The sequence below is a fragment of the Zymoseptoria tritici genome, chromosome 20 (assembly GCF_000219625.1).
Source record: "Zymoseptoria tritici IPO323 chromosome 20, whole genome shotgun sequence".
NCBI classification, from domain to species: Eukaryota; Fungi; Ascomycota; class Dothideomycetes; order Mycosphaerellales; family Mycosphaerellaceae; genus Zymoseptoria; species Zymoseptoria tritici.
The window spans coordinates 193,033-217,302 of NC_018199.1; the positions used below are offsets into that span (position 1 = coordinate 193,033).

General features: G+C 53.4%; 4 protein-coding genes across 4 annotated transcripts; 2 read left to right on the top strand and 2 right to left on the bottom strand.

The window, feature by feature from the left end:
* Positions 1-167: 167 nt before the first annotated feature.
* Positions 168-3,634, top strand: MYCGRDRAFT_98033 (uncharacterized protein; the record flags this gene model as incomplete). Its single annotated transcript, XM_003846879.1, has 7 exons — positions 168-261; positions 416-445; positions 654-1,008; positions 1,843-2,164; positions 2,619-2,811; positions 2,875-2,953; positions 3,058-3,634. 7 exons carry the CDS (start codon positions 168-170, stop codon positions 3,632-3,634), a joined length of 1,650 nt encoding a protein of 549 aa, XP_003846927.1.
* Positions 3,635-5,035: 1,401 nt separating this feature from the next.
* MYCGRDRAFT_98034 (uncharacterized protein) lies at positions 5,036-6,139 on the bottom strand (the record flags this gene model as incomplete). The annotated part of the gene is made up of 3 exons (XM_003846918.1): positions 5,036-5,223; positions 5,313-5,357; positions 5,878-6,139. The coding sequence occupies 3 exons, from the start codon at positions 6,137-6,139 to the stop codon at positions 5,036-5,038; spliced, it is 495 nt and encodes a 164-aa protein (XP_003846966.1).
* Positions 6,140-7,030: 891 nt separating this feature from the next.
* On the bottom strand, positions 7,031-7,354 carry MYCGRDRAFT_98035 (uncharacterized protein; the record flags this gene model as incomplete). Its single annotated transcript, XM_003846917.1, has 1 exon — positions 7,031-7,354. One exon carries the CDS (start codon positions 7,352-7,354, stop codon positions 7,031-7,033), a length of 324 nt encoding a protein of 107 aa, XP_003846965.1.
* A 9,181-nt stretch (positions 7,355-16,535) lies between these two features.
* Positions 16,536-18,152, top strand: MYCGRDRAFT_98036 (uncharacterized protein; the record flags this gene model as incomplete). Its single annotated transcript, XM_003846880.1, has 4 exons — positions 16,536-17,018; positions 17,139-17,197; positions 17,434-17,468; positions 18,004-18,152. The coding sequence occupies 4 exons, from the start codon at positions 16,536-16,538 to the stop codon at positions 18,150-18,152; spliced, it is 726 nt and encodes a 241-aa protein (XP_003846928.1).
* Between the last annotated feature and the right edge of the window lie 6,118 nt (positions 18,153-24,270).

Sequence of the window (24,270 nt, forward strand, 5' to 3'; positions counted from 1 at the left end):
GAAAGTCTTGATTGAACCAGATGAGTTGGAGACGGTCTTGCTCCCGCAACTCTTCTGCCTTGGTTAATCGCATAACTTCGAGGATGGAGCCACTCTGTGTTGTTGGAGAATGTAGAGAGCTTGAGGTCGCCGTTGTGCAAGGTGAAGAGACCATCGAGATCGAGGGAATGGATCTCGGATGTTGGCGCGGGCGAAGCTGGAGCTCTGTGGCTTTGATTCTGATGCATTGTTTCTACCGGGCAATGGAGATTTTTGCTGACGGTAATAGTACTGGATACGTCGGATAACAGTATTGCTCCCGTTCCAACCTCCTCCCATCTGCCGTGGTATCGCCGGCCGACAAACATCACTTTCTTTCCGACGTCAGTCTCTTCCACAAGCGCCTAGCAAGCGCATCTGCTACTGCGACGAGTAGATCATCCCAAGCTCGTCATTCCGGAAGCAAGTAAGTCGTCCGTCATGGTACAATCGATGCTTACTATCAGATCAGCTCACAGCAACTAGACACTGACGAGCGACGTAGGTAAATCGAACCGCTCCAAAGGCGGCTCGCACAGACCCGGCGAAGCCACTTTGAGTCCCCCTCTTCCTCCCAAGAAAGACCTTGAAGCCAAACATCGGCAGTGCAGAGTTTTCACAGACGATTCCAACAGATCGATCCTCATCGAACCATCAGGACGAACGTCCAGACGACACAGACAGCCGACCGACCAACGGTGACATATACAGACCGACTACAGACTCAATCGACAGACGTCTCGAGCAGCTTCAGGCTCAGCAGATAGCCCACCGCCACGCAAACAACAAGCCTAAGGGATACATCTTCTTCAACACCGTTTATCCGTCCTTGGATCCGTCCCTCAACCAACCCCGAGAAGCGAATGTCCTGGTGCCTCCAGTGCCGACAACCCATTCCACCGGCCTACCAAGACGATCCAGACCAGCACACATCGACCGCGAAACCCATCAAGTTCACGAGCGTCAGCGTGTGAGCCAACAATTGACCAGGTAACGATAAGCCCCCAGACCATCAGTTCAAGCATCTGGCCCACAGTTCGATCCGCGACTTCCGAGTCACAGCACAGCAAGATCCGGTAAAAGCACCAACGCACCGAGCATTAAATTCCACTCACCGGACAGCACAGACACGACTGCGACACGACCACGACCACAGCCACCGTTCGACGAAGGCTTTGAACGTCATGGACCTGGACCACGTTCTCCACCTGGTCAAGACTATTCGAACTATTCGAGAAACCCAAGGCCAGAACAAACACCATACCTGATCGGGCAGGAGCCATCCTCTAGACAGGATATTCCATCTCAGCGGCAATTGCGACTGCAACGACAACAAGCAACGTTGCATCTTATTCCGCCGGTCTCATCTGCTAGTTTATGGACGAAGAACGCCGAGGGTTTCGACCAAACGACAGTCGACGAAGCCGGACGACAAATAAAGAATCAAACCTCCACCAACTTACGCTCTGAGGCACCGCCTACGGAGCCAGTAAACGACCGTGTTCTTTCTTTCAAATCCTCCTCCAGCGGCCGCGTCGATTGCAAGATAGACTCGGGACTCTCCGCGACACCCTCTTCCCCGAGACTAGCGTCCTCTACGATCCCAACTGGCCCTTTCGGCCAGCCCAAAAGAATAACGTCTTCGTCTTCTCCGGGCTCGTACAAGCGTTCTCCGACCCACAATGCCTCTTCGCCAGCTTCAGCCAAGACTTCCGACCCTCTATCGGACATAGACGCAAGCAGCCCAGCGACCACCTCCAGTTCATCCACCACACGAGGCTCTCTGTACCAATCCGAAACCACAGTCACATTCACTCTTTCCAGCCCAGACAAAGCGACGTCCGCCAATGCGTCATCTCCACCCGCCTCGGCGTCGATCTCCACCCCCTTCTCGAACATCTACGTCGATCCCGCACCTTCACTCGCTGCGGATGTCTTGCCACGACATTCCAACGATCCAGATACGAAACGTAGCTTGGAACAGGTGGACAGCTACTGCCACACCGTCGTGGACAATCTGAAAGATTTGTCAGACGATCACAAGATTCCGAGGAAAGCCGATGAGGCGCTGCGAGATGATGGCAGAGGAGAGGCAGACTTGCACTGTGCTTCATCCAAAGAGGACGTGGAAGACCCTTTAGCCATGGTCCGGCAATCATTATACGACAGCGATGCGACCTATTCGCCTTCGTCATCCTCCAGCATATCCTCAACCGCGAGCACCTCTGAACACACTCCGCCTGGGACTCCCGCTCCATCCTCTCCGAGTTGAGGTGCCTGGGAAGAGACACAGCCTCCCTTTCTCGACTTGCCCCAACGAGACAGCAACCACATTCGAAGAGATGGTTTACGCTTGGTTTGATGTTCGCTATCGGCGTCGTCTCCGCCGCTATACTCTGCGATCGACGGCGTTGCGACTCCGAGTCAGCCTTTGCCCCGAAGATCCGACCTAGCGACGCCTGTGCAGTCAAAATGGATGGAGTGGACTATTCTACCTCCGCTGGGGATACCACCCTGGAATGATTAGAAGGGCTAGGAGGGATGGAGGGCGCGGAGAAGCTTGTCGAGCCGGACACGTGGATTTGACGATACCACATCAGAGCGAGTCACCGCGGAAAGAGGAGAAATTCATGGAGCAAAGAGTTGAAAGAGATGGAGGCATGGTTGCAGCGAATCGACGCTCGCAACTGGCGAAACACGACGGCGATGGTTTCGTGGGGGACACACCTGCAGCGGACGAAAGCTGCAGATCAACCATTCCTGGGTTGGATCGCAGCGAAGCTTCCTCCACCGGTGCGCAGTTCAGGGATCGTCAAGCTTGAGAGGTTCTAGAGAAACTATCCTCTGAGCTCAAAGTCCTCGATCTATACCTCTCGGCCTTATCCGTCATTCTCCTCGACTCGCAGGCGCGGATCCGGACCATCAATTCGGAGATGTACGAAATCGCAACGAATGCCGTCCGCCGCCAAAGGAGTACGGCTTTTTCACGTTCTTGTCCTTACTCTCGAATACTTTATCGCCTGCAACGTAAGAGCACAGGGAAAACATCACCGTCATCAAGGATAGCATCTCGAGACTGAAGGAGCAATTGGCAAACTGTAGCATGACGGCAATATATGAGGAACGTTGGTCGTCAACTGTGGCGGAACGCGACCGGGCGATGAAGGAGAAATACCTCAGTCGGCGAGCTATCCACTCCTCCGCACGCAACTGGAGGCGATCGCTCGAGTCGTCGGACCAGCAGCAACAACAGCAGCAGCCTACCAACACCAATACCACCACCATCCCCCTCTTCTCCCTTCTTTGCTCATCCCGCTGCACCGCCCGCCGACTCCTCTTCCACCATATCTGGACCCACCTCACCCTCGGCGCCGCTAGCTGGCACCGGAACGGCTCTGGCCCTTACTCGACCATGCAAATCTCACGCGCCCGCCACTCGCTGGAACAAAACCTGCTGTTCGCCGGCGTCGGGGTGCGCGATTCAGCCGACGACGGAGGCGTGTTGTGGAAAGGAGAGACGTGGGAGGACGGGGCGAATACGGCGGATGGTGGGTGGGAGTTTCCTGCGAGGGGAGGCAAGGGCGGAAAAGATGATGGAAATGGCATGATGGCTTAAGATGGGTGCTTGTGCGCTCTCCATTTGTGGTTGAAGAGGTTTTGGGTGAAAGAGATTGGATGTAGACTGATCGATGGAGTCATCAAAGTTGCTACTACTAACCTCCAAAGTAGTTCATGAATCATAAACCGTCATTTCAAAGTTGCGAAGCTGAGGCTGACTTGTATGGAGGATGCATTGATAGCAATATAAAGACCACTATCGTTACTAATATGAGATGACATATTACAAAGTCCAGACCAATCTGATGAACCGTCCCATCGACCGATCTCTACCAATATCCTCCCCTAAGTTGCTGAAAAGCCGTCCGCCTACATCTAGCCCTGCCCAGAACTATGCTTCCTTCTCGAATATCCTTTTACGACGATGTTCTAGTCTCCACATACTGCTGATACCACTTCTCGCAATCCTCCTCTACGGTAGTTGTCTGCTCCTCCTCCTCCTCCTCCTCCTCCTCCTCGACCTTCTCCGACGGGTGTACTGTATCCCAAATCGACGCCGCCTACTGCATCCCCGTATCCTCACCTATCTCATCTGTCCCGTCGCTAAGCACCGGCGTCGACGGAGCCTCGACACGAGCAGCAGCGACGCGGAGGAACTTCTGCGCGGACGAAGACTCTGCCGCCGATTCGGCCGTCGGACCGATAACGTGAGTAGAACAGTTCGGTATAGAAAAGAAGAGAGGGTGAGATGTTTGACAGGGTCGATTCGGAGGGCGGTGCGGCGGCGGCATCCAAGTCTTAGAGCGGCGTCGGCTTTGCCACCGGCATTGTAGTCTTGCGCGGCGTCGCGCTCTCCACCGGGCACATTGTCGTGCGGTGTGGCGGTTTTGGAGGTCGGAGATGGCCAGAGAAGAGTTTGCAAGAAGGGATCAACGAAAGAGGATTTCTGCTAGCGACCGATAGGCCTGAAAAGTGGTTGCTTGATATCCGTTTGCGTAGCGGTGCAGAAGAGATTCGTTTCTTGTAGAGCGTCAAGGTCGGTTAGAGGAAAGTTTTGCTGGCAACGAATACGCTTGGGAGATAGTTGCTGGTCTTCCTCCTCCTGCTCCCTCTCATCTTTCCCCACTACATCAGACGTCCTCGGCGTCCTGCTACGAGTGCGCTTCGATGGCCGCGGCGGCTTCTGCGGCTCGAACGCTTTTAGGCGCCGTGCGACGCTCGCAAAGTCGTAGTCCTTGCTAACCGTGCTGCAGTCGTCGAAGAGGGGACACGCGCGGGCGCGGCGGAAGATGGAGTCGCAGCGAAGGTTCAGCGCCGAGGGACACGTTTCGGCGTCATGCTTGGAGCAAAAGCTAGCTTTTGCGATGAGGCAGGCGACGCGTTTAATAGAGAGTAGAGCGCCGGGTAGGCTAGAGGGAGATGTGTCGAGCTAAGATTTGTAGAAGTGCAAATCCTCGAGTTAGTAGGCGATACGTCGAGTGCGGATCACGCCGATAGGGAAGCTGCAAAAGGGTTTAAGGCTTTTTACGGCGTGTTCGACGGGACAGCAGTTGGCTTTAGTAAGGTTGAGGGCCTCTGTTACGCCGAGCTCTTTGCCGTAGTAGTAGTAAACGGCTTCTAGAGAAACGTTGAGCATAGGTGGAGGACCTATTAATGGGATTAGAGCTTAAGCGGTGGTAATCGCTGTTAATAGTTAGGGAGGTTTATTAAAGTAATCGAGGTCGGGTTGTGTATACCTTGGTCTCTAGCGTTGATGAGCGAAACGTAGCCGAGATCAGTGGCTGTTAGACGAGGATATCGCGGTGCTGGAATGTCTAAGAGACTATCTGGGTTAATCGAGGTAGGTTAAGAGACCGTGTGCTAATAGAGAAGGTATGCGAGCGTGTATGAATGAGAAGAGAAGTATAACGAGACAAGGCAGGAAAGACTGTGTTGTAAATAATAGACTGCTACGACGATTTTAAAGTTATGTCGAGGAGAGGAGGTGAAGCAGTAGAGGAGATCTGAAGTTTGGACTTGAAGAAAGGCCTGGCGGCATTAGCCATATAGCATAGATGGAGCCGCCGCTCGACAACCAGCAGCAAAGCTACTAATCGCGAGACTTCCATGCTTCAAGATTACCACAGTAGAGAGGCAAAACGTCGCGACACGGAAAGGTGTCAAACAGGACGGAGATGGAGATGTAGACAGGGCTGGAATGGGGAGTAAGGTGGGCAGCATGAAACACGGGCAGGGTAGGAGGAGGAGAGATGCGTAGGAGCGGCGACTGCGACCCGTTACATAGCGCATGTCTTAACATACCGGCAGGCATACCAATACCAAGAGCAATGCTCCCAGGTGGCAGGTTGAGACGTCTGAGCAAACTGAGTTCGTCGACGGAAGTGTCATGTCCCGTCTCGTCCGAGAGCGCGGGTCGAAGTATGCAAACGCGATCGAGCCAAATATATAGTTGACGCGGATGACCGAATGATGCCCGGGTCGCTGCTGATGCGTAAAGCGTGTGGGTATCGTTGGTTCTCATCAGCGGCGTACGGTCGAGCCCTAGCGCCATTGATCTCGACATTACATCCGCGTCCTCTCCACATTAGGACTAACGTTATTTTCGTCTTTAGTCTTTGTGGCGTCTCGTTATGCTCTAAGCTTTCCATCCGACAACATGGCATCGAATCAGGCGATTGTCCGCCCAATGTGTCCGAGGGGGGGAATTTTCTGCCAGGGCCCGACTTATATCCACTTCGGCCTCTTGCGCTGTCCAGTCGATATACGCCTTCCGATACATAATCTAGGGTTCAGTCGCGGCTGGTGCACGAGCGGAACGGTACAGAATCCAGATCTCGCGGATGGGCGTTATAGAGGGTGCAAGGGTGGAAGACGCGTCGTCTCGGAAGCCAAGTTTCGGTCAGAACTAGTTGATGCCTTGATCTCTTGCTTGATTCTTGTTGAGGTGTTGTCGAACAGGCACATTCGTCAACCATCGTGACATTAAGAATCTGCTCGAGCGCGTTGACAGCCACAATATGCAAGCACCTACTCCTTGCCGAATCGTACGTGTCGATTGTTTGTACTGGTCACCTTCGTAGTTGAAGCCGCGAATGGATCCCGTGAGTTCGGACCTAGGACTCTGCTTCGGAGAACTGCGATGGGTTCAACAAGAGATGCGGCCGATGATTTCGATTGACCGATCGATGCTTGAAGGGTCGCAAAGGAAAGGGTGGGAGGTACGGTCAGTTCGGACCAATCACTCTCGGTTATTCCCACACCAATGTATGGAGGATGGAATTCTTTTACAAATTGGTGGGAGTTTTCCTCTATCTCCCGCCGTCCTTTCCACCCTTCCCTCATTCTTGCCTGGCAGACGATTCTAGCAGGTCTAGCAGCGGTCTCGCCGCACTCTCAATCCACCGTCCCTTGACGACCGACGAATGCCGTCTCCCAATGTCTCGCCGCACTCAGTCTACCCCCCTTGACGACCGACGTATGCCCTCTTCCCGCCCTGACCTTCCTCGTTCGTTCCCTCAGCTCTGGAACCGAAGGCGGAGAGGTTGTCATCCTCGTGTTCGCCATCGTCCCGGTCGGCGACGCTACGGAGCTCGCGCTTGGATAGTATGCTACTGTTAATGATGGCAGCTGGTCTGATGAGAATCAATTGAAGACGTCCTTCTCCATTCTTCTTGGGCTCTTCAGGGCAGTTCGAGACCTGGCTGCGGATAGTCGCTGGCGAAGGTGGAATGTCCTCGTCGAACTCTTTATCGCCTGCACCAGTGTCCTCTGATCCCATTGTGACGTCCTCGTCCGACTCCTCATCGCGTGCACCGTTGCCCTCTCACCATGCCGTTGCGATGTCTTCGACTCCTCAGTACGTGCGCTTCACTCTTGCGTTTGATGCTCGGATCTTGCGCACTTGTGACGGGACGGTCGGATTGAACAGCTCAACCATCTGTTGCTTTTGCCTGAGGATGAATGGGTGGATAGCTGATGTTGTGGGCCACGAGGATAGACCGTAAGCGCGGGATGGTGGTGAAGAGACTGGTCAGAGACCCGGTCGGTGCAGAGTTTGACGTGAGGACACTTCCAAGACTCGTCGGTGTCATGGTGATGGGTATTGTATCGAGCGTGGTTGATGAATGTGCATATATCCAGATGATGTGTGCCGGATGATCAGGGCAGCGATCGTGTCCTATATGTCCAAGTCGGCGGATTCACTCGTTTCTAACATCACTTCCTCACTACCACTACCACTATTGTCGTCAATTGCTTGTATTGTCACCTATACAGCAGTAGAGTCACTCCACCAGCAATATCGACAATTAGATGTAAGTGCGCGCGCCAATTCGCCGTTTGGTCACTCAGATAAGTGTCATTTTCTTCGACTCTTAAACCTCTTATTAACACTACTACTTCTACTACTCCACCGCGCGCGCTCGTAGCTCGCTCGTTACACAATACATACTGCTCGTAATATCGCACCCTCGCGCGTACGTGAAAATGGCTAGTTGGATACCACTTAATACGGAACTTGGTGAGGCTCGCGACCCTAATCGCCTACGCGGACTCTCTCTCTCCGACGACAACGACGATAAGCTAGCGACTATATCTACTATAGCTATCGCTCCTGCTCCTTAGCTGCCTGCCGACCTTCTCGTCTACGACAAGCCTACTACGGCTACCTCTAAAGACTTCTAGTACATCTCCGACCTCTAATAGAACGATGCCTTCGTTAGAGTATAGAGCAGCAATAAAAACACTAAGAAGAGCGGACGTCAGATGCTTATAAGATACGATTATGTACGTAGAGTTATAGAGACGGACGAAGGTAATGTAGCTCGCACGGCTCTTAGTAAGGCTCGCAGGCTAATAATAAATAACAGGCATTCCGGCGGTTACTAAGTGCGGCTAGTGCGAGGATCGCGGACTCGACTACAAGACTTCTAAGACTCTCGCTGCCTACGCTTACTACTACTACAAGGGCAAGCCTCCGTATTTTGCTAGAGAGTAGGTAAAGATTAAGGAGGAGCCGGTAGAAAAGAAGTCTATATTAAAGGAGGCAGTTAGCAGCATGCGAGGTGAGATGAATAAGGCGTAGGACAAGATCGCTACGTTAGAGTCGGAGGTGTCGGATTTGAAGCGTAAGATTGGCGGTTTGAAGTATAAGATTGGCGGTTTGAAGGGTATAAAAGGTCAGCTAAAGGAGGAGCTAATTAAGGAGATTATAGATAAGGTTAATAACGTGCGGAGCAAGTTAAAGGCTGCTATTGCTAAGATTAAGCAGTCGGTGTTGCAGTATTAGCGTGCTATTAACGAGAAGTTCGGCAGACTAGGCGTAATAGATTAATAGATAGATCGATTTAGCCTGCGAGCTCTCTGCGAGCCTTGCGAGCCTGCACGTTAATACCCAAATGAATGCGTTGGTTGCTATATATCTCCTTAAATCCCTCGTTTTTACGCTTACGAGCCAGCCGTTTTGGCCTGCGAGCACGCCGCGAGCCGTTTTTAAGGAAGAGAATTAAGATATTAAGCTATTAAGATATGAGATACACGTTTATTGCTCCTTCCAGCTGCGAGCCAGTCCGTTTAGTCCGCGAGCACGCAACGAGCGAGTCGTCGGTAGCGTGTATTCATTAGATTCGTGTATATCAGTCCTTCTGGTTAGCCCTGCCCTTCTCGGTAAGCTTAATAGTCCGCTCGCTCCGTCTAGTGCTAACAGCCACCGGCTCGTTAACCTTCTTCTTCTTCTTCTTTATCTTCTGCTGCTGAACGACCGGCTCGGCGACCTCCTCCAGCATCTCCAAACCCCCTTAATTAACAGTAGTAGCGGCAGTAGTAGCAGCAGTAGTAGCAGCAGTAGTAGCAGCACTAGTAGCAGCACTGCTAGGCTCCTTCGCCTTCGACTTTAACTGAGGCGTTGGCATCGTCGAGTCCGAACGGATCGCTAGCGCTGGCGCACTGGCTGCTACGGAGGAAATCGTCGAAGATGCACTGTTCTCCTTGGCTCGGTTCGCGGTGGCTTCCTTAGCCCTTACTATATCGTCTAAGCTGTCCGTGTTAGGGTCGAGCAGAATGTAGTCGTTAGGCTGGCTTACCGGCGATAATTAGAGGTCGCGGCTGGCAGGGCGTTTAGAGCTGGAGCGTTGCTGCTAAGGCAGAGGGCTGGAGCGCTCCGGATCCTGCGAGGAGCTAAGGGCAGTGCGAGCTACACGAGAACGGCTTGCGAGCCCTGCAGACTGATCTGCGAGCGCCTTGATGTTGCTGCCGGACGGACCTGCTGTGGCTATTGCAAGGTAGCGAGCCTCCGGTGCGAGCTAGCTTACGAGCAGGTGACTCTTGCCTACGAGGATCTCCCTGCCGTCGACGCTGGTGTAGCTGTTAGTCTATATAAACGGATGGTAAATAACGCCGTCCTTGTCCTTAAATATACGCCCGTTAGGGTGCAGGACAGTGCTATCGTTATGCACTCTGTAGCTAATTACATACTTAAATGTAGGCCCGCCGTCCTTCTTTACAGAGCGTTCAAGGTGCCAATACATCCAGCCGCCGTCGTCGGCGTTCTTAGAGCTAGGCTTGAGATCGCTATGCTCGTTAGGCTTAACGTAGATAACATAAGTAATCCGGACGTTCGCGGTAGGAGTCTTAAGGCCTGTCTTCGGCTTGAACAGCTGCATTATCCTAAGCGTGGTGTCCGCTATAGCGAGATTAGTATTACCGAGCTTAATAGGCTGGCCCTTGCTATACTCCTTCGTAAGGTGGATGTCGTAGTAGGGCTTCTGTAGCTGCTTCCTCGCAGTTATGCTCTCGTTTAAGAGATACTGTAGGAAGACATTGCCACGTTTCTCCGCAACAGCGTCCTTAAGAGCCTTGTCCATAGTAGCAACAGTGCCTTAGGCTGACTATGTGTACTCGTTACGGCGACCGGAATAGCTGGGCACTACGTCCTCGTCGTTATCGCTTGGATCTTCTATGTCGATAGTGTCGATAGTGCACTTAACAGTAAAGACCGGCAATGCTACGACCTTATCGTCCTTCTTCTTAGGGCTGGCCCTGTTCGCACTCTTGGCATTAGCTAACAGCTCCCTGACACGCTTAGCCTTCTTAGCCTCCTTTAATAAGTTGGCGGCAGCGTTAGGGGTCTTGCGAGCCTTCGGCTTAGCGTCCTTCTTTATCTCTGTGTTAGCACGGCTCTGCGGAATGTAAAAGCCCTCGCGTGCACTAGAGCTAGGAGGGGTAGGCTGGCGCTCGTGGTCGCTCGTAGGCTCGTCGTCGTCGCTCGCCGGAGCTTGTGAGGGTAGAGGGCAGCCGTAGAAGCTACAGTTCTTATCGCCGAGGGAAGCATGAGAGGTGTAGGGTGGAGCCGTAGGATTGCGGTAGAACTAAGGGGTAGCTATGAGAGCGCTGTATACACAAGGGACAGTAGTAAGCAAGAGGAAGAGGAAGGGTAGGAGGGCATAGCCTTGTATATCGTTTAGTCGAATGCAAAGCTATTAGTACGGAAGAAGTCCCTTGTGCGGTTACGCGGCTATAGCTTAGCGCCCTTCGGAGGGGTCTGAAACTCTGCGAGGTTATTGCTAGCGGCAAGATAACGAGCAGCAGCATCGCGGAGGTAGATATATGCATCTATATGGATCTTATCCTCGTTAGCGTCTAGCTCGCGATTATCTAGCGTCGCCGGATAGCTACTAGCTACTAGCATCTCGGAAGCCTATAGTAGAGTCGGCGGAGGAAGGTATGCAACAAGATCTGTAAATAGTTAGCGCTCGCTACTACTCGTAAAACGCTCGTAACGCTAGCAGGGCGAGAAGCTAGCCTGCAAGCTTGCAATCCCTACACCGCTCCTTAACCCTAGTCGTCTCGCAACCGCTCGTAGCCGCTCGTGCGTAGGGGATACTAACCGAATTAAGCATGCTGATCCGCCATCCGCTAGATACGCGGATGCTCTGTGTTAAGGTGTATTCCGCGATCCTCTACGCTATTAGGAGGGTAGTCGTAGTTCTTAGCTAGAATACCCTTTAAGTAACCCTCAGCCTCCGTCTGCTTCCGAATAGCGTAGTTGTTGTAGCTGTTAATAAATAGCTCGACTGTGAACCGGAGGATTGGAACGTAGACAGCAAGGAATGCTACACGGTTAGCCCTGCTATCCTCGCTATAGAGCTCCTTATCGCAATACCGGTAGAAGAGATTACGCTATCGGTTCCATCCTGTAGCTGCACTAAGACCCTAGAAGCGCTCGATAGTTTGATTGCCCTTGCTCGTTGTATACCAGAAGCTATCGCTAAACTTAATGCTCTAACCCTCCTAAAGTTCACGGCAGAAGAGGTGTATATCAGCTATTATAGGAGTCTCCACGCCATAATCCGCCCGCATAATCTGCGTATAAATGGAGTTAGCAGAGCTGCGAGCATAGCATAACCGGTTGCGAGCCTACCTATAGCGTAAAGCCAAGTTCTCGGACTGTATCCAAATACTACTTAGAAACTAAGAAGACCGTCTTGGCTATAGTGCCTACGTAGATCTATATAATCTTCCGTATAAATACATCGATATAGGCGTAAAAGCAGATGCTAAAGGTCTCGAACTTGCAGTAGGCATCTACCGACCATATATGATTAGGACCCTTAGCCTTTGGACGACTCCGAAGGACTCCCTTACGAGCACCCCTTTAGCGTGCATCATAACCTACAGGGTTAAGCGTATACGCGATAGTAGATATGCGATCCCTGCGAGCAGAAGGCGTTAGCGTGCGAGCCAGGCGAAGGAGTTTACGAGCAAGAAGCAGCGTAAATTGCAGTTTACGAGCGGACGAATCTAGCCTACGAGCGGACGCATCTAGCTTGCGAGCGTATATACAGACCTTCCAATAATATTGAATTCCTTCCGCAGGTGCCTTGCTAATCGTTTATATCCAAAGTCGTCTAGTGCACTACCCGCAATCGTCCCCTCTAACACTATCTGTATAACCTTATCGTATGCTAGCTGCTCGTCCCTTAGAACCCTTCGATACAAGCCTAGCCGCTTCCGATGCTCTCGCAACTGCCTTAATAATAGTTCAAAACCGTCCTTCTTTAAGCATCGTAAGAGGTCGGCGTCCTTAATATCCTACCGCCAAAACAGCTCTTTAATCCTTACGTATAGCAGTGCTCTGTATCTATCGTCTTAAGGGATCTTCGGTTGTATAGACACTCCCTATGCTTAGAGCTTCTCTCGAAACGTTCGTGGACCGATAGGCACACCCTTCTCGTCCTTAAGCTATTAGATAACGGCGTCCTGTGTCTACTCGGAGACCCTCAGAAGGAGCTCGATTTCTTCTCGGAGGTGGTCGATATCGATACGAGGGCGTGGCATGGTCGGCGAGGGCGGCGAGGGCGGCGAGGGCGGCGAGGGTGAGGGTCGTGAGGGTGGTGAGGGTTAGAAGGAAGAAGAACAACGATGTTGCGAGCAACCTAGGTAGACCTTGCGAGCGCTTAGTAAGCGTTGTCAACATTAAATGAGGTTTTGAGAAAACGAGAAAACGAGTGAATCCGCCTACATGGATATACAGGACACGATCCAGCTTCCTTGGATGAAATTTTAGGCGGATTTGATGGGGGCTTGCTATTCTAGCCGAGGAGGAATGGAAGGGCGCCGACCACGACCACCATCCAATGCCACTGACTGCCAATGCCACCGACTGCCAATGCCAATACCACTGCCACTGCTACTGCCATGTTCATCGGCTGCCTCCAGGTTCGAGCGGGAAGTTGGCGACGAGGAACGGATCTTGGGCCCAAGTCGCCCGCCATCATCAATATCACTGAACGACCACCTCTCATGCGCGAAACGCAAATGACAAGACATTTCCGCGACAAACATTAGACAACGAGAGTATACGTACTATCAGGCCGTCGGATCAGAGCGAGCCATGGACACCGAGAATATACACACAATCGGGCTGTCGCTCCACCACCCGTCGCACACTTCGGGTTCAAGAGCGAGGAGTTATAGACGACGATTTGCTTCCGGATGCCAACTTGGAGACGAGAAGGAAGAGGAGGGACAGCACGTCAAAGACGGAGATGAGAAGATCGTCGATACTCGCACAGTCTCCACTAAAGCCGGCTGGAGATGTGGCGCCTTTGATACTTCGGACTGGCGCGAGGAGGAAATTGGTGGACCGTAACATCTCTGGAGACCGAGCTGCGAAGCCGCCGACCCAAGACGACTTTACGTTCAGCCGGAAACCTACTGCGGATTAGCATGGATGGGAGGTGGACGAGCACTCCAGCGCGGTCGAGGAGGTTTCAAAGGCGAAGCCCTATGCCTAGCAGCAACCCGGCTTGCACTCGCGCAGGTCAACGGAAGCGAGGTTTGGCCAGTACGGAGGAAGGACAGAACAAGAGCAAAATCAGACGAGATGAGGGTCGGTTGAGGAGCTGGATGTACGATGTTGGCAGCTTGGAAAAGTTGGACTTGAGCCGAGAGCGGAGCACAGATATATTATGGCGAGATCCGAGTAGCACGATCGGATTGAAGCAATACCCGTCTGGTAAAAATCTTCACCGGCGCTCATTGGTGCACCTGTCTTTACCCATCCACCTACGCGCAGTTGACCGAAGCTGGCGGCGACAGCCTGTGTCGATGAGCAACACAACACCTTCAAAACCGACAAGCTCACATCGAAAAGGAGAGAAAGTGTTCTACTTGTGGGACATAGAGAGAAGCTGCCGGCAACGAAAAGCCTTGTTCGATCGCCTCACTGGCGCGGCATGATCCAACCGTATCGGATCTCAAGACTACAATCAACAACTCAAGATAACCTTCGACGAGCTCCTGCCCATCAAGGTACCATCGCTTGAGCATATTTGTACATACATATTTTCATAACGCCAGCAGAACAGCAAAAGCTAACACGTCACAGGGCTCTCTCCTGCAATATGGGCTATTGACTCCGCAGAATGAGAGAAACTATCCGATGGGTCGGTCGGCAGTAGAATAAGAGGCGTCCACATCGTTTTTCCGGCCGCAGATTCCTTTCTCTCGTCGATTCTATCGCTATCGAACAGGTTCCAAAACAGCGTCATCGTTGCTATTCAAGTCCACAGATTGTCCGACTCCTCACTCCTCCGGCTTTGAGGAAGTTCCAAGAATACCTGACTACGACTTGCACGGCACGGCACGGCCAGTTCGACCGACCGTCCGTCCGTCCGACCGATTAGATCGTGCTACTTAAGACTCAACGTCCGATTCGAATCGCAACGAGTACCTTGACCTCCTTCGTCAAGGGATCGAGGAGAAAATGTGCCGACGGCGTGCTCTTCTACAATCCACACCACATCGATCGAGCGGAAGCGTCCATGTCAGGAAAATCACGCCATCAAGGCCCGACACCACTGGCGGTCTACACGAGCTTGAGCTGCGGACGGAAGTCCAGTCACGACCGCTACCATCACGCGGATTACGTTGCTCCGGGGTTCAAATGTCGTGGAGGTCAACCCGGCGGCGGCGGGGTCTTGAATGGTGTGTCATTGTATGGGGTCTTGGGAGACGTTCCATCAACCGCTGCGACGGTCGCCAGACTGGTTGCGGAGTCCTGGATATCCTCTATCATGTCTCCTGGATATCCTCTATTATATGTCTCCCTCCTCCGGCGGCATGTCCTCGGTATTAGTGCTGACAATATTGTCAAGAGGCATCAGGTTCGGACCAGAGCTGAGGAGGAGAGGAGCTTGATATCCGGGAGCACATCCTGAGATGCAAGTATTGCTGCATCACTAGCGTCGGAATGGCACGCTGCCAGGCGTGACAGGTAGGTCCGCATCTAGCAGACCAACGACTCCCGCTGTGACCATTCTGATGCAATCTACCAGATCCTCCCCGACCCAGGAGAGCTCGTGGAAAACATCCTCACCGAGAGCCACGGGATAATCCCCGGACGCCGAGCAAGGACGCAGAATGCGCCATCGACGATTCGCCCATGTCGCATCCATTGCGTTGACTAATTCTGCTTCGAATGCATCTACTCCGACTGCGACTGCGAACGGTTTTGCCTTTCCGACGCCAGCACTAGCATTCGGCCGAAGGCCCCACCAAACCTCCCACCAATCCACGAGATCATGAACTACCGAGAAGCCTCCGCACTATCATCCGACATCACGCACGATCTGACACAGCACAGCACCGCCTCAGCACAAACACGCTGGATCGACCGACAGTCTGGAGGAGGAGGACGAGCAGCCGGTGCGCAAACTCCCAGTATCGAGACGCTCGCGCAAAAGTCGCAACGCCCGGAGAGAGAAGCCTGCGGAAGAGTTGCCGTTGACCGAAGATCAGAAGAATGTCTTCCAGAAATCCGGTAGATCTCGTCGACATGACCGCCGCAACGACGGAAATGGCCATCACCGTTCTGGTCGTCTCGCTTGTTGGACTCGCAATTCAGCCCACATCTCAGCCCGCAACCCAGCCACGTCGGCGGAGGCGGCCTTGTGACTAGCCGGATGATGGATCCGCCTCCAATGCGGAATCCCGCGAGGATGCCAAGATAATAGAGAAGAAGTCGTCGGAAGCGGCGAAGGAAGTTCGAATGGCCTCGATGGGTATGACAAGATCTTCATCGGCCAATATTCCAGTCCAGCTCCCGGATAGCGCTGCTTCACGGAGTGGCAACTTCACTTCTTCAGCGACGAGACATTCCGTGCCCATTCTCCAGCGCAGATCAAATAGAAGTACAGACTCGGAGGCAATGATAAACGAGGTGGGAAAGCACGCCAGGCTTTGTTTGGACTACAGAAGCTCGTCGGCAGGAGAAGTCAGCGTGTCGGCTTGGTGTTGTGTATCAACAGAAATGTTTCGGGTGCGATTGAGGATGACAACGACAGTCTGAGCATGTTCATCGTTTCTAGTTGGTTCAGCATGCACTTCGACTGATATAACCTTTGGATCTCGACATCACCTTTGCATTTCACTACGGCCATAACTTCACCACCGATTTCACCATGCCGACCAACTCCACCACCCGCACTGCCATTGCGCCTCCGCTCGCCGCCTCCAGCAACATGACCGCCATTCGTGACGCTGAACGCAACAGCAACCGCAATGTCTCTCCCTACAGCACCTATTCTTCTCCATCGCAACGACTGACCTCCATGATGAGCAAATCCATGCTTCCCGACGACCTGCTCTCTCTTCTTCCATTCTTCTCTCCTCCCTACAAAATCTCAATACTATCCCCATTTCAGCTCCGAGAACCATACCCTCAACCACCAGACCTTCACTCCGCCATTGCGAACTGGGACGACGGCCAATTCTCCACCTTCGAGCACGACAACGACCACTTCTCCTCCTTCGCCGACAACGACCGCTTCACCCTCATCTTCAACGAAAGATCCTCCTCGTCCTCCTCCGAGCAACACATTTCCTCGGAAGTCGCGTCCATCGCCGACATCGAATCGGAAAACAACAACCCTAACATGTGCCGTGTATGTACTCTTCCCCCCTCCCATGCTCAATCCTCCCACCCCTGCGTCTGACACACTACACACAGATCTACGAAAAACTTCCGCTTCTCCTCCACCTAGGCTCGCCTAGCTCTCGCGTAGTGTGCGAAGAAGCAAGTCTCCGCTCACTGCCTTCCCCAAGGCTCCAAGGAGATGATCGAGTATGTCATCCCTTCCCTTCCACGATGTCTTCGGCCCCGTTCTGTTTGAGAGGTTGGGGAAGAAACTCCTGGACCACTCGCTGGATCACTAACAAACACCTCTCCCCGGAGATGATCGAATCGAAGGTCTACCCCTCCAAAATCCGCGAAGCGAGTTGGAGTAGTGTTTGGGTAAGCCTATTCCTTCCCTGGTCCCTACATGTCGGGATGGTGTGGAGGCTGACAGGGTGATGTAGGAGGCTGCCTATACCGAATTTTGGATTAATGTCGAGTACGAGTTGGTGCTGGGAAGACTGATCCCAAATCACCCAAGGGGATGGAACACCTGAGTCCGAGGACGATTGTAAAGAGGAAGTGGAAGTCGGGCAAGGTGTTGGTTAGGACTGCGGCGGAGATTTTGGGGAAGCAGGTGAAGAAGATGGTGCCCGCGAAAAAGGTGCTGAAGATTGTCGCGGTCGAGAAGGGGGCTTCTAGGCGGAAGATCATTCAGGAGGCCAACGAGAAGTTCGTGCCGGTCCAGTTGACCATCACCGCCAAGCAGAAGACTGTCCCTATGCAGAGGATCCTCGCCACGCAGAAGACGGCTCCCGTGCAGAACAACCCCGCGTCCACCCAGAAGACCATGCCAACCCAAAACCTCGCCCTCGTCCAGCAGAAGAGCCTCGTTACTATCTCGAAGAAGCCCACCTCCACCATGCCGCCCGCCACCTCCATCATCCAGAAGAAGAAGAAGCCGACCTCGACCTCCACCATTCCAACCGCTTTCTTCAGCTCCGTCCTGTCTGATGGTAACTTTCATCAAGTAGATCACTTCCTCCGACCCTTCCTCTTACCCTTCCACTCCCCATGCAAGCGGTTCAACATTAAGGAGGGCGGTGAATCCACCGTACGAGATGCAGCGGGCGAGATGGGACGTGTTGCAGCTCCGAGCCTACTTGTTGCAAGTTCGGCGTGATTGCGGTCTTCTCCTTTTCTCCCTTTCCACGAACCCACAGCTTACCTTGTTAAGTATGTTATGGCTTCCCGGGAGGAAAGAGCCAAAGAGCAAGGGACCGTTATGAGCTAAATGAATAAATGAATGAATGAATGAATGAACGAATGAATGAATGAATAAAGGAATGAATGAATGAATAAATGAATGAATGCAAAAGACAAGACTTTCCTTACGACCTTTCCTCTCAAGCATGACTTGTAGATTGCTCATCTTCTTCTCCATCATCCCATCCGGTGAGCTGTTCGTCGTCTCATCCATCCGCTATCCTGGTGCGAGATGTGTTGTTCAATCACATCTTCCTCCCTCTGGTCCCAGCCTTGGTCGTCAGCCACAAATTGGTACTGACGACGGCTGTGGATCGAATAGGATGGTGTTCACGCCCCACTGCTACACAAAAGGGTGAAGCCGCAAGACATCGTGACAACCGCGGAGGCACTCGAGAGGGCGGAGCCTCGAAGGTGGTGGACCGATACGTCGGGCGTTTGCGTCGGCAGTTCCATAAGCCTATTTCGCGCCCCGAGGGGTTCATTAGCTGGACTAGCAGTGCCGGATATAGCGCTCCCGTGGTCCGCGTGTGACGGGGCATGGGTACGTATGGCTCGATGGCTCGTGTATGCGAGTGGGCTTCAGAGTGGCGGACGAAGGATGTTGGGGACGGGCGACTCCTTAGGATCGAGCGACGGATATGTGGTTCGATGGCTGCGAAGTGAAGGATGGGGAAACGATCCTGACCGATTGGCCGGATTGACACGTTGCTCGGTTGAATCGGATTGTATCCAGGGGTCTCTGATGCTACCGGGTCGTCACAGAGGATATGCTCGAGGAAGATGTTTGGCGGATTTTGGCAAGCGAGCTGGAGCGTGGCTATCTGGTCTGGCGTGGGAGGTCGATCGAACCGTTGGAGGAAATGTGGCCGAACGAGGTAAGCTCTCTTCGAGGAGCAGTGTAATGGAGGGAAGTCGAGGTTGCTAAGAAGCTGGAGGTCCTCTTTCTTCGATATCAACGTGTTTGAAAATGGAAGTGGTATAGTGTCCTGATGTCTGCGATGCGGGTTCGCGCCTCTCTCGCCATGTCCTTGGCCGCGAGGAGTTTGCCTTGCTCCAGCTCCTTGCCGAGGAAAATAGTGAAGTGTGGTGATGCGGTGCCGGCTAGGGGGAGCAATCAGCTTCGTGACCTTCTTGGTCTTGACCGTGGTGATGAGTGCGTGCGGCTTTTTTGTTCCTTCCCTTCCTTCTTAGCTTGGGCTCGTTGTCACCCACAGTTTGGAAGGACACCTTGTCTCGCTTCGTCGTCCGCCGATGGAGCTGGCATCGCGCAGCAGATAGTATGTCGGCACCGTCGATACACTGTGGGTCTGGTACTGCTGCGATAGACCGTGACTCCGCCAAGACATGCTTGTGTACCGCGTCCGTCCCCTCGCCAGATGGTCCTCCTCTTCCATCCATCTGTCCGAAGCAGTTCCGAAGCAGTTCTGACTGGATTTCTCTCTCCAGTTTCAGTAGTACTGTTCTCGGCATTCGTGGCGTCAGAAGAGGTTGTCTCGTTGGGGGAAACGCAGCAGGCGACACGGTCAGCGACGGTGAGCGCGAGCTTGCCATTTGCCGAATCGTTCAGCTGCGATCTCGTCCTAGAAGTGATCGTCGAAGCCGCGTGAGGTGGAGGCAGAGCGGAACGAGGGAGAAGTCGAGGAGGGAAGAGATTGGCACCGGAACAACCGGCGAGGATGTTGGCCGTACCGTAGTTGGTCGACGGCGTCGTGCAGCCACAGCTGTGCGCTCAGCGTTGGCGGTGGAGCAATGCCCGAAACTGACCCAGTGATGAGATGATCCTCTCCTGCCACTGACGTAGAGATTCTCAAACCGATCCACCGACCAATAAGCGGGAGCGTTTGGGTCAAACTGCGGTGGTAGGGAAGGGTCCAGGAACTCATACTGGACGTGGTCAAAATGACTGCCATCGGATGACCAGCCGAATAGATCTGGTATTGCAAGCATGCTCGGTGCGACCCATGGTCCACCGATGAGGTTGACATCCAAGTCCCAGGTTGTTGTAAAGATTGGCCAGGGATTCCACCGATGCTCGTAAGAAGTCGTTGGAATGTCGTGTCCAGGGAATAGATGGGACGGCTCGATATTGCTAGGGATGGACGGCAAGGAAGTCTGGCTGTTCCTTACCATGTCAACCTCATTCCAGGTGGTCTCCTCCGAGTGCGGCTGATGGTGCTCGAAACAATTCCAAGATGAATATCGGTGATGTATAGCTCCGTCGGATCGTGGTTGTTGTTCCCCACATGCTCTTGAGGAGCGGAAGTTGACATGGCAGAACTCGTTGTTGATAGCATCGTCTCGCATTGGTTGGGTGGACGGTTGTTTTGGATTGCGGGAGATCGGTGGTTTAGTTGCTTCACAGGAGTCTTGTGCGATTGAATGCCGTTGTCGCTGCTTTATACTTCCATTGACTCTAGACACGGAGTCAACTCTTCGTCTTTATGGCCCCGGAAGACAGTCCGAAATGAGTGAGGTGGTGCTCGGGCACTCTGTATCCTCATGAGAACTCCTGACTGCCATTACTTCTATGCCTGGGAGCTGCCCAATGTTGTTACGCTCGCCTCTTTTCCGTTGGTAAGCGTCTTCCTCCCGGCTCGCGAGCTCGAACAGTTCATCCAGGCTCGGTTAGATTTCCCTCCAGCTATACGGCAGACTGGCGAATGTTTCTTCCCCGAGTAAACCTCTCAGATACGCCGTCCAACCTTTCCCGATATAGGTTTCGTTGTGCTGAATAGATGTATCCTTCTAAGCTTGGAAGTCTTTTGGGCCTGGGCGCAGGCGTAGCAGATGGAGACACAAGGCCTCGGTCTCTGTTCAAGATCAGTCAGAATTTGTAATGTGATGTAGGAGGGTCAACAAACCATCAAGATGGAGTTCCGCCAGTTCAGTAAAGCGGCATACATTAGTCGATAGCCACCAAATTGGGATCCCTGTTCGATCAGAAGTACATTGTCTCTTGACGGTAGAGTATGGGAAGCGGCGTTGTTTGTCCGGACAGATTTTATTGAAATAGACCGCGGCGATCCTCTTCCTCACGGGCTGCCTAAAACGATCGAATGTTGGTTCAAGGAGTCGACTCTCTGTAGTATCAGCTTTAACGCGGAAGCTCGAGGGCGAGGGTTGTTGCATGCGCTGTATGGTTTGTGGTACCAGCACGCTGTCTTGACCCGCAGAGATGTAGAGACGGTTGTCGGGTTGGAACTTGTCACCCACCCGCAACGTGAGCTGACGGGTACAGTTGCAGACCATTGTTCGATACATTGAGGCGTGTGAGTGGGCAGGCGATCGAGTAGAGTACTGTATATACTTCGATCAAAGCTCCATCTACTTCGATCCAAGCAGTCAAGCTTATGTCGTGTACCCACGTCATGTGCTTTGCGGCTTCTTCAATTGCTCCGGATCCCAACTTCTTGTCGTGATCTAGTCGCATTTTGGATTTTGCTGGGAGCTCCGTCCGCTCGAAGCAACTTAGCTTCTCCGCAGGGCCTTTGCGGGCTTCTGTTAGATAGAAGATGGTGCTACGAGTTCTGGCATTCTCTTGCGGGGAACATGCGACTCGCTCGCGGGGAGTTCCGTCGGTCAAGATGGAATTGGTCAAGATGCAATTGGCGTCGTACAAGGGAAGTTTGGTGGATGCGAGTCCGAAGTTGGAGTGCGGTGCTGGGATCGTTGCTCTTGCATCGGATGGGTCGTTTTTGGGAGTCGGAAGGCGATCTCGGGGAAAGTCATCGGAGCTGTAACGCAAGTCGAAGGTGTAGGTATGAAGATTGGGCTTCGATGAAGATCGGGCTCCGATGAAGATCGGGCTCCGAGGTGGATGGTACTTGCTCTGGTTGTGAGTTTCTCGAGGTCTTTAGGCAGAGCACCGGGAGAGAGCGGCTGCTGCATTGTGAAGTAGTGAGCATACTCAGACTGTTGCTGTTAAAGATCCGAGCGGCTGAGGCGAAAAACTCGGGGTGGAAGTGTAGATGTGCATTCCAGAGAGTGTTGAACAGAGAGCTGAGCTTCAGACAGAGAGCTGAGCTTCAGATTGGACGACGTCTGTATGACGGAGAGAAGAAAGCACGGCGTGCGTGGCTGGAATCGACGGCAGCGAGGCGGCGTGGGCGAACGGATCATGTCGATAGTTTTGAAGGCACTCAGGGAGTTGAACATGGCGAAACTGTGATACCCCGTTGATCCAGCTCGGCCTGCTTTGCCAGATGCTCCGGACACATCTCGAACAGATCGAACTGCTTCTGCAGCCTGAATTTGCAGGGCAGCGTCTTTCGATTGCGGCAAACTGGGCCACATCGAGTGGCGCGGTCGAGGGCTTCCCTTGGCTCCACGACAGCTGATGCCCTGATGTGAGGCCTCGTCAACGCCGCTTCGCCACTCCTACTCGTCCCGCCATCGCACGTCGACCCTGAAAAGCGTACTGGCTGCAGTCCAGCACACTTTTCGAGCAAGGCGAGCGGGTTGCAGGAGTGGAAGCAAGGCGAGCGGGCTGCACAAGAGAGAAGCAAGGCGAGCGGGTTGTAAAAGAGGTATCCCAAGCGGCGAGTCAATCCTTGCGTGTCATTTCGAGTTTGACCAAGGCGCCGATGCTACCGTGTTGGAATGCTTGCTGTGTTGGAGTTCCCCTGAGAGACAGGGTAGTGGACAATAGCGATAAAACCGGAGGATTATATGCGGCGGAGAAACGTGGTCGACAGCAGGCACTTCTCTGCGAATCAACGCATCGAATCATTTGCCTGCCCCTTCGATCGTCAACGCCGAATTTTCATCTCCGTCCTCTCAACATCCAGCCCACTTTGCTTTCCACCATCTTGCGTCGTCCCAAGTCCAAGACGATATCCCATCGGCTCCTTCCTCTCGCCTTAACGGAGTCCGCCCACTCCGCCGCCGACGCCTCGCAGCCACACACCGCCGACATCTCTGCTCGCATTGCTCTCTCCGCCCCGCAGAATCGCCGGCACCGCACTCCAACAGGATGAGTTGGACCAGCAGCTAAGCCCTGGCACCACCCAACAAAGCCTACCCATGTCTTCCCTCCCGCGCTGCACGACACCCACACGAGCCCAGATGCTGACGTAGGCTCCCGGAGATTGCCCGGTCATCCGGCTGGAAATCCTGATGGACACGAACGACGGTCGTCTGCTCACATCGGTGTTCTCACGAATACCGTCCTGGCGGCCTCGCTGCGCCGGTTGAGTCGCGCCGTGTTGGCTTTGGTCTGCTGAGGGCTGGTGTGGTGCGTGATAAGGGTCCTGGACCGAGTCGTGGGATGCTTTGAGAATCAGCCGAGCCAATCTCCTTGGTAGTCTCCTAGAATTCTGCCTTCGCTCTCGTGTGTCCGGACAATGCCGTCATCGGTCATGCTCGTCGATACGTTGGGAGGTGTTCATGGTGGTGGTTGAGGTCTGACCGCGATTTACATGCAGCATCCAATGGTCCACAGTGGCTGCATTTGACCTGTGTTCTTGGGCCCCCTGGTCGTAAGGTTGCGTATCGGTCATGGTTTTCCCTCCTGTCGTCTCCGTCGAGACCGGGACGTTTTTGAGCATACTCGTCAGTCATGGCCAATGGCTGACCGGCGCAAGACTTAAGAGTGCAGGATTGTGCCGTTTACGCTGGCCATGAGTGAGTTTCGGGTGCTGTGCACAGTCGGAAGCGATGGCTTGTCACGATGCCTTCCTGGGATTCCGTGCTGAGGACGACAGGTGAGGCGAGGCGAAGCTGCTTCAATGGGATGAGGCGCCAACGCGAAGACTGGAGGTGAAGAGCTAGACGCAGACTTGGAACCATTGGATCGACACCTCCAATCCTCGTTGCACCGAGAATCTCGGCTTGGGCCTCCATCGTCGACGGCGTTTGCATGTGCATATCCCGACTGCAGCGTGCAGCGCAGTCAATCTGTTTCGAGTTGTTGTGTCCAAGTCGCTCGGTCAAGCGGCTCCGCCCTCGACAGGCTTCCGTTCTCTGCCGGCGTGTATTGCTGACACAGTACGGATGGCGTGGAAGAGGTAGCTTTGCGATATGGAATGAATCTA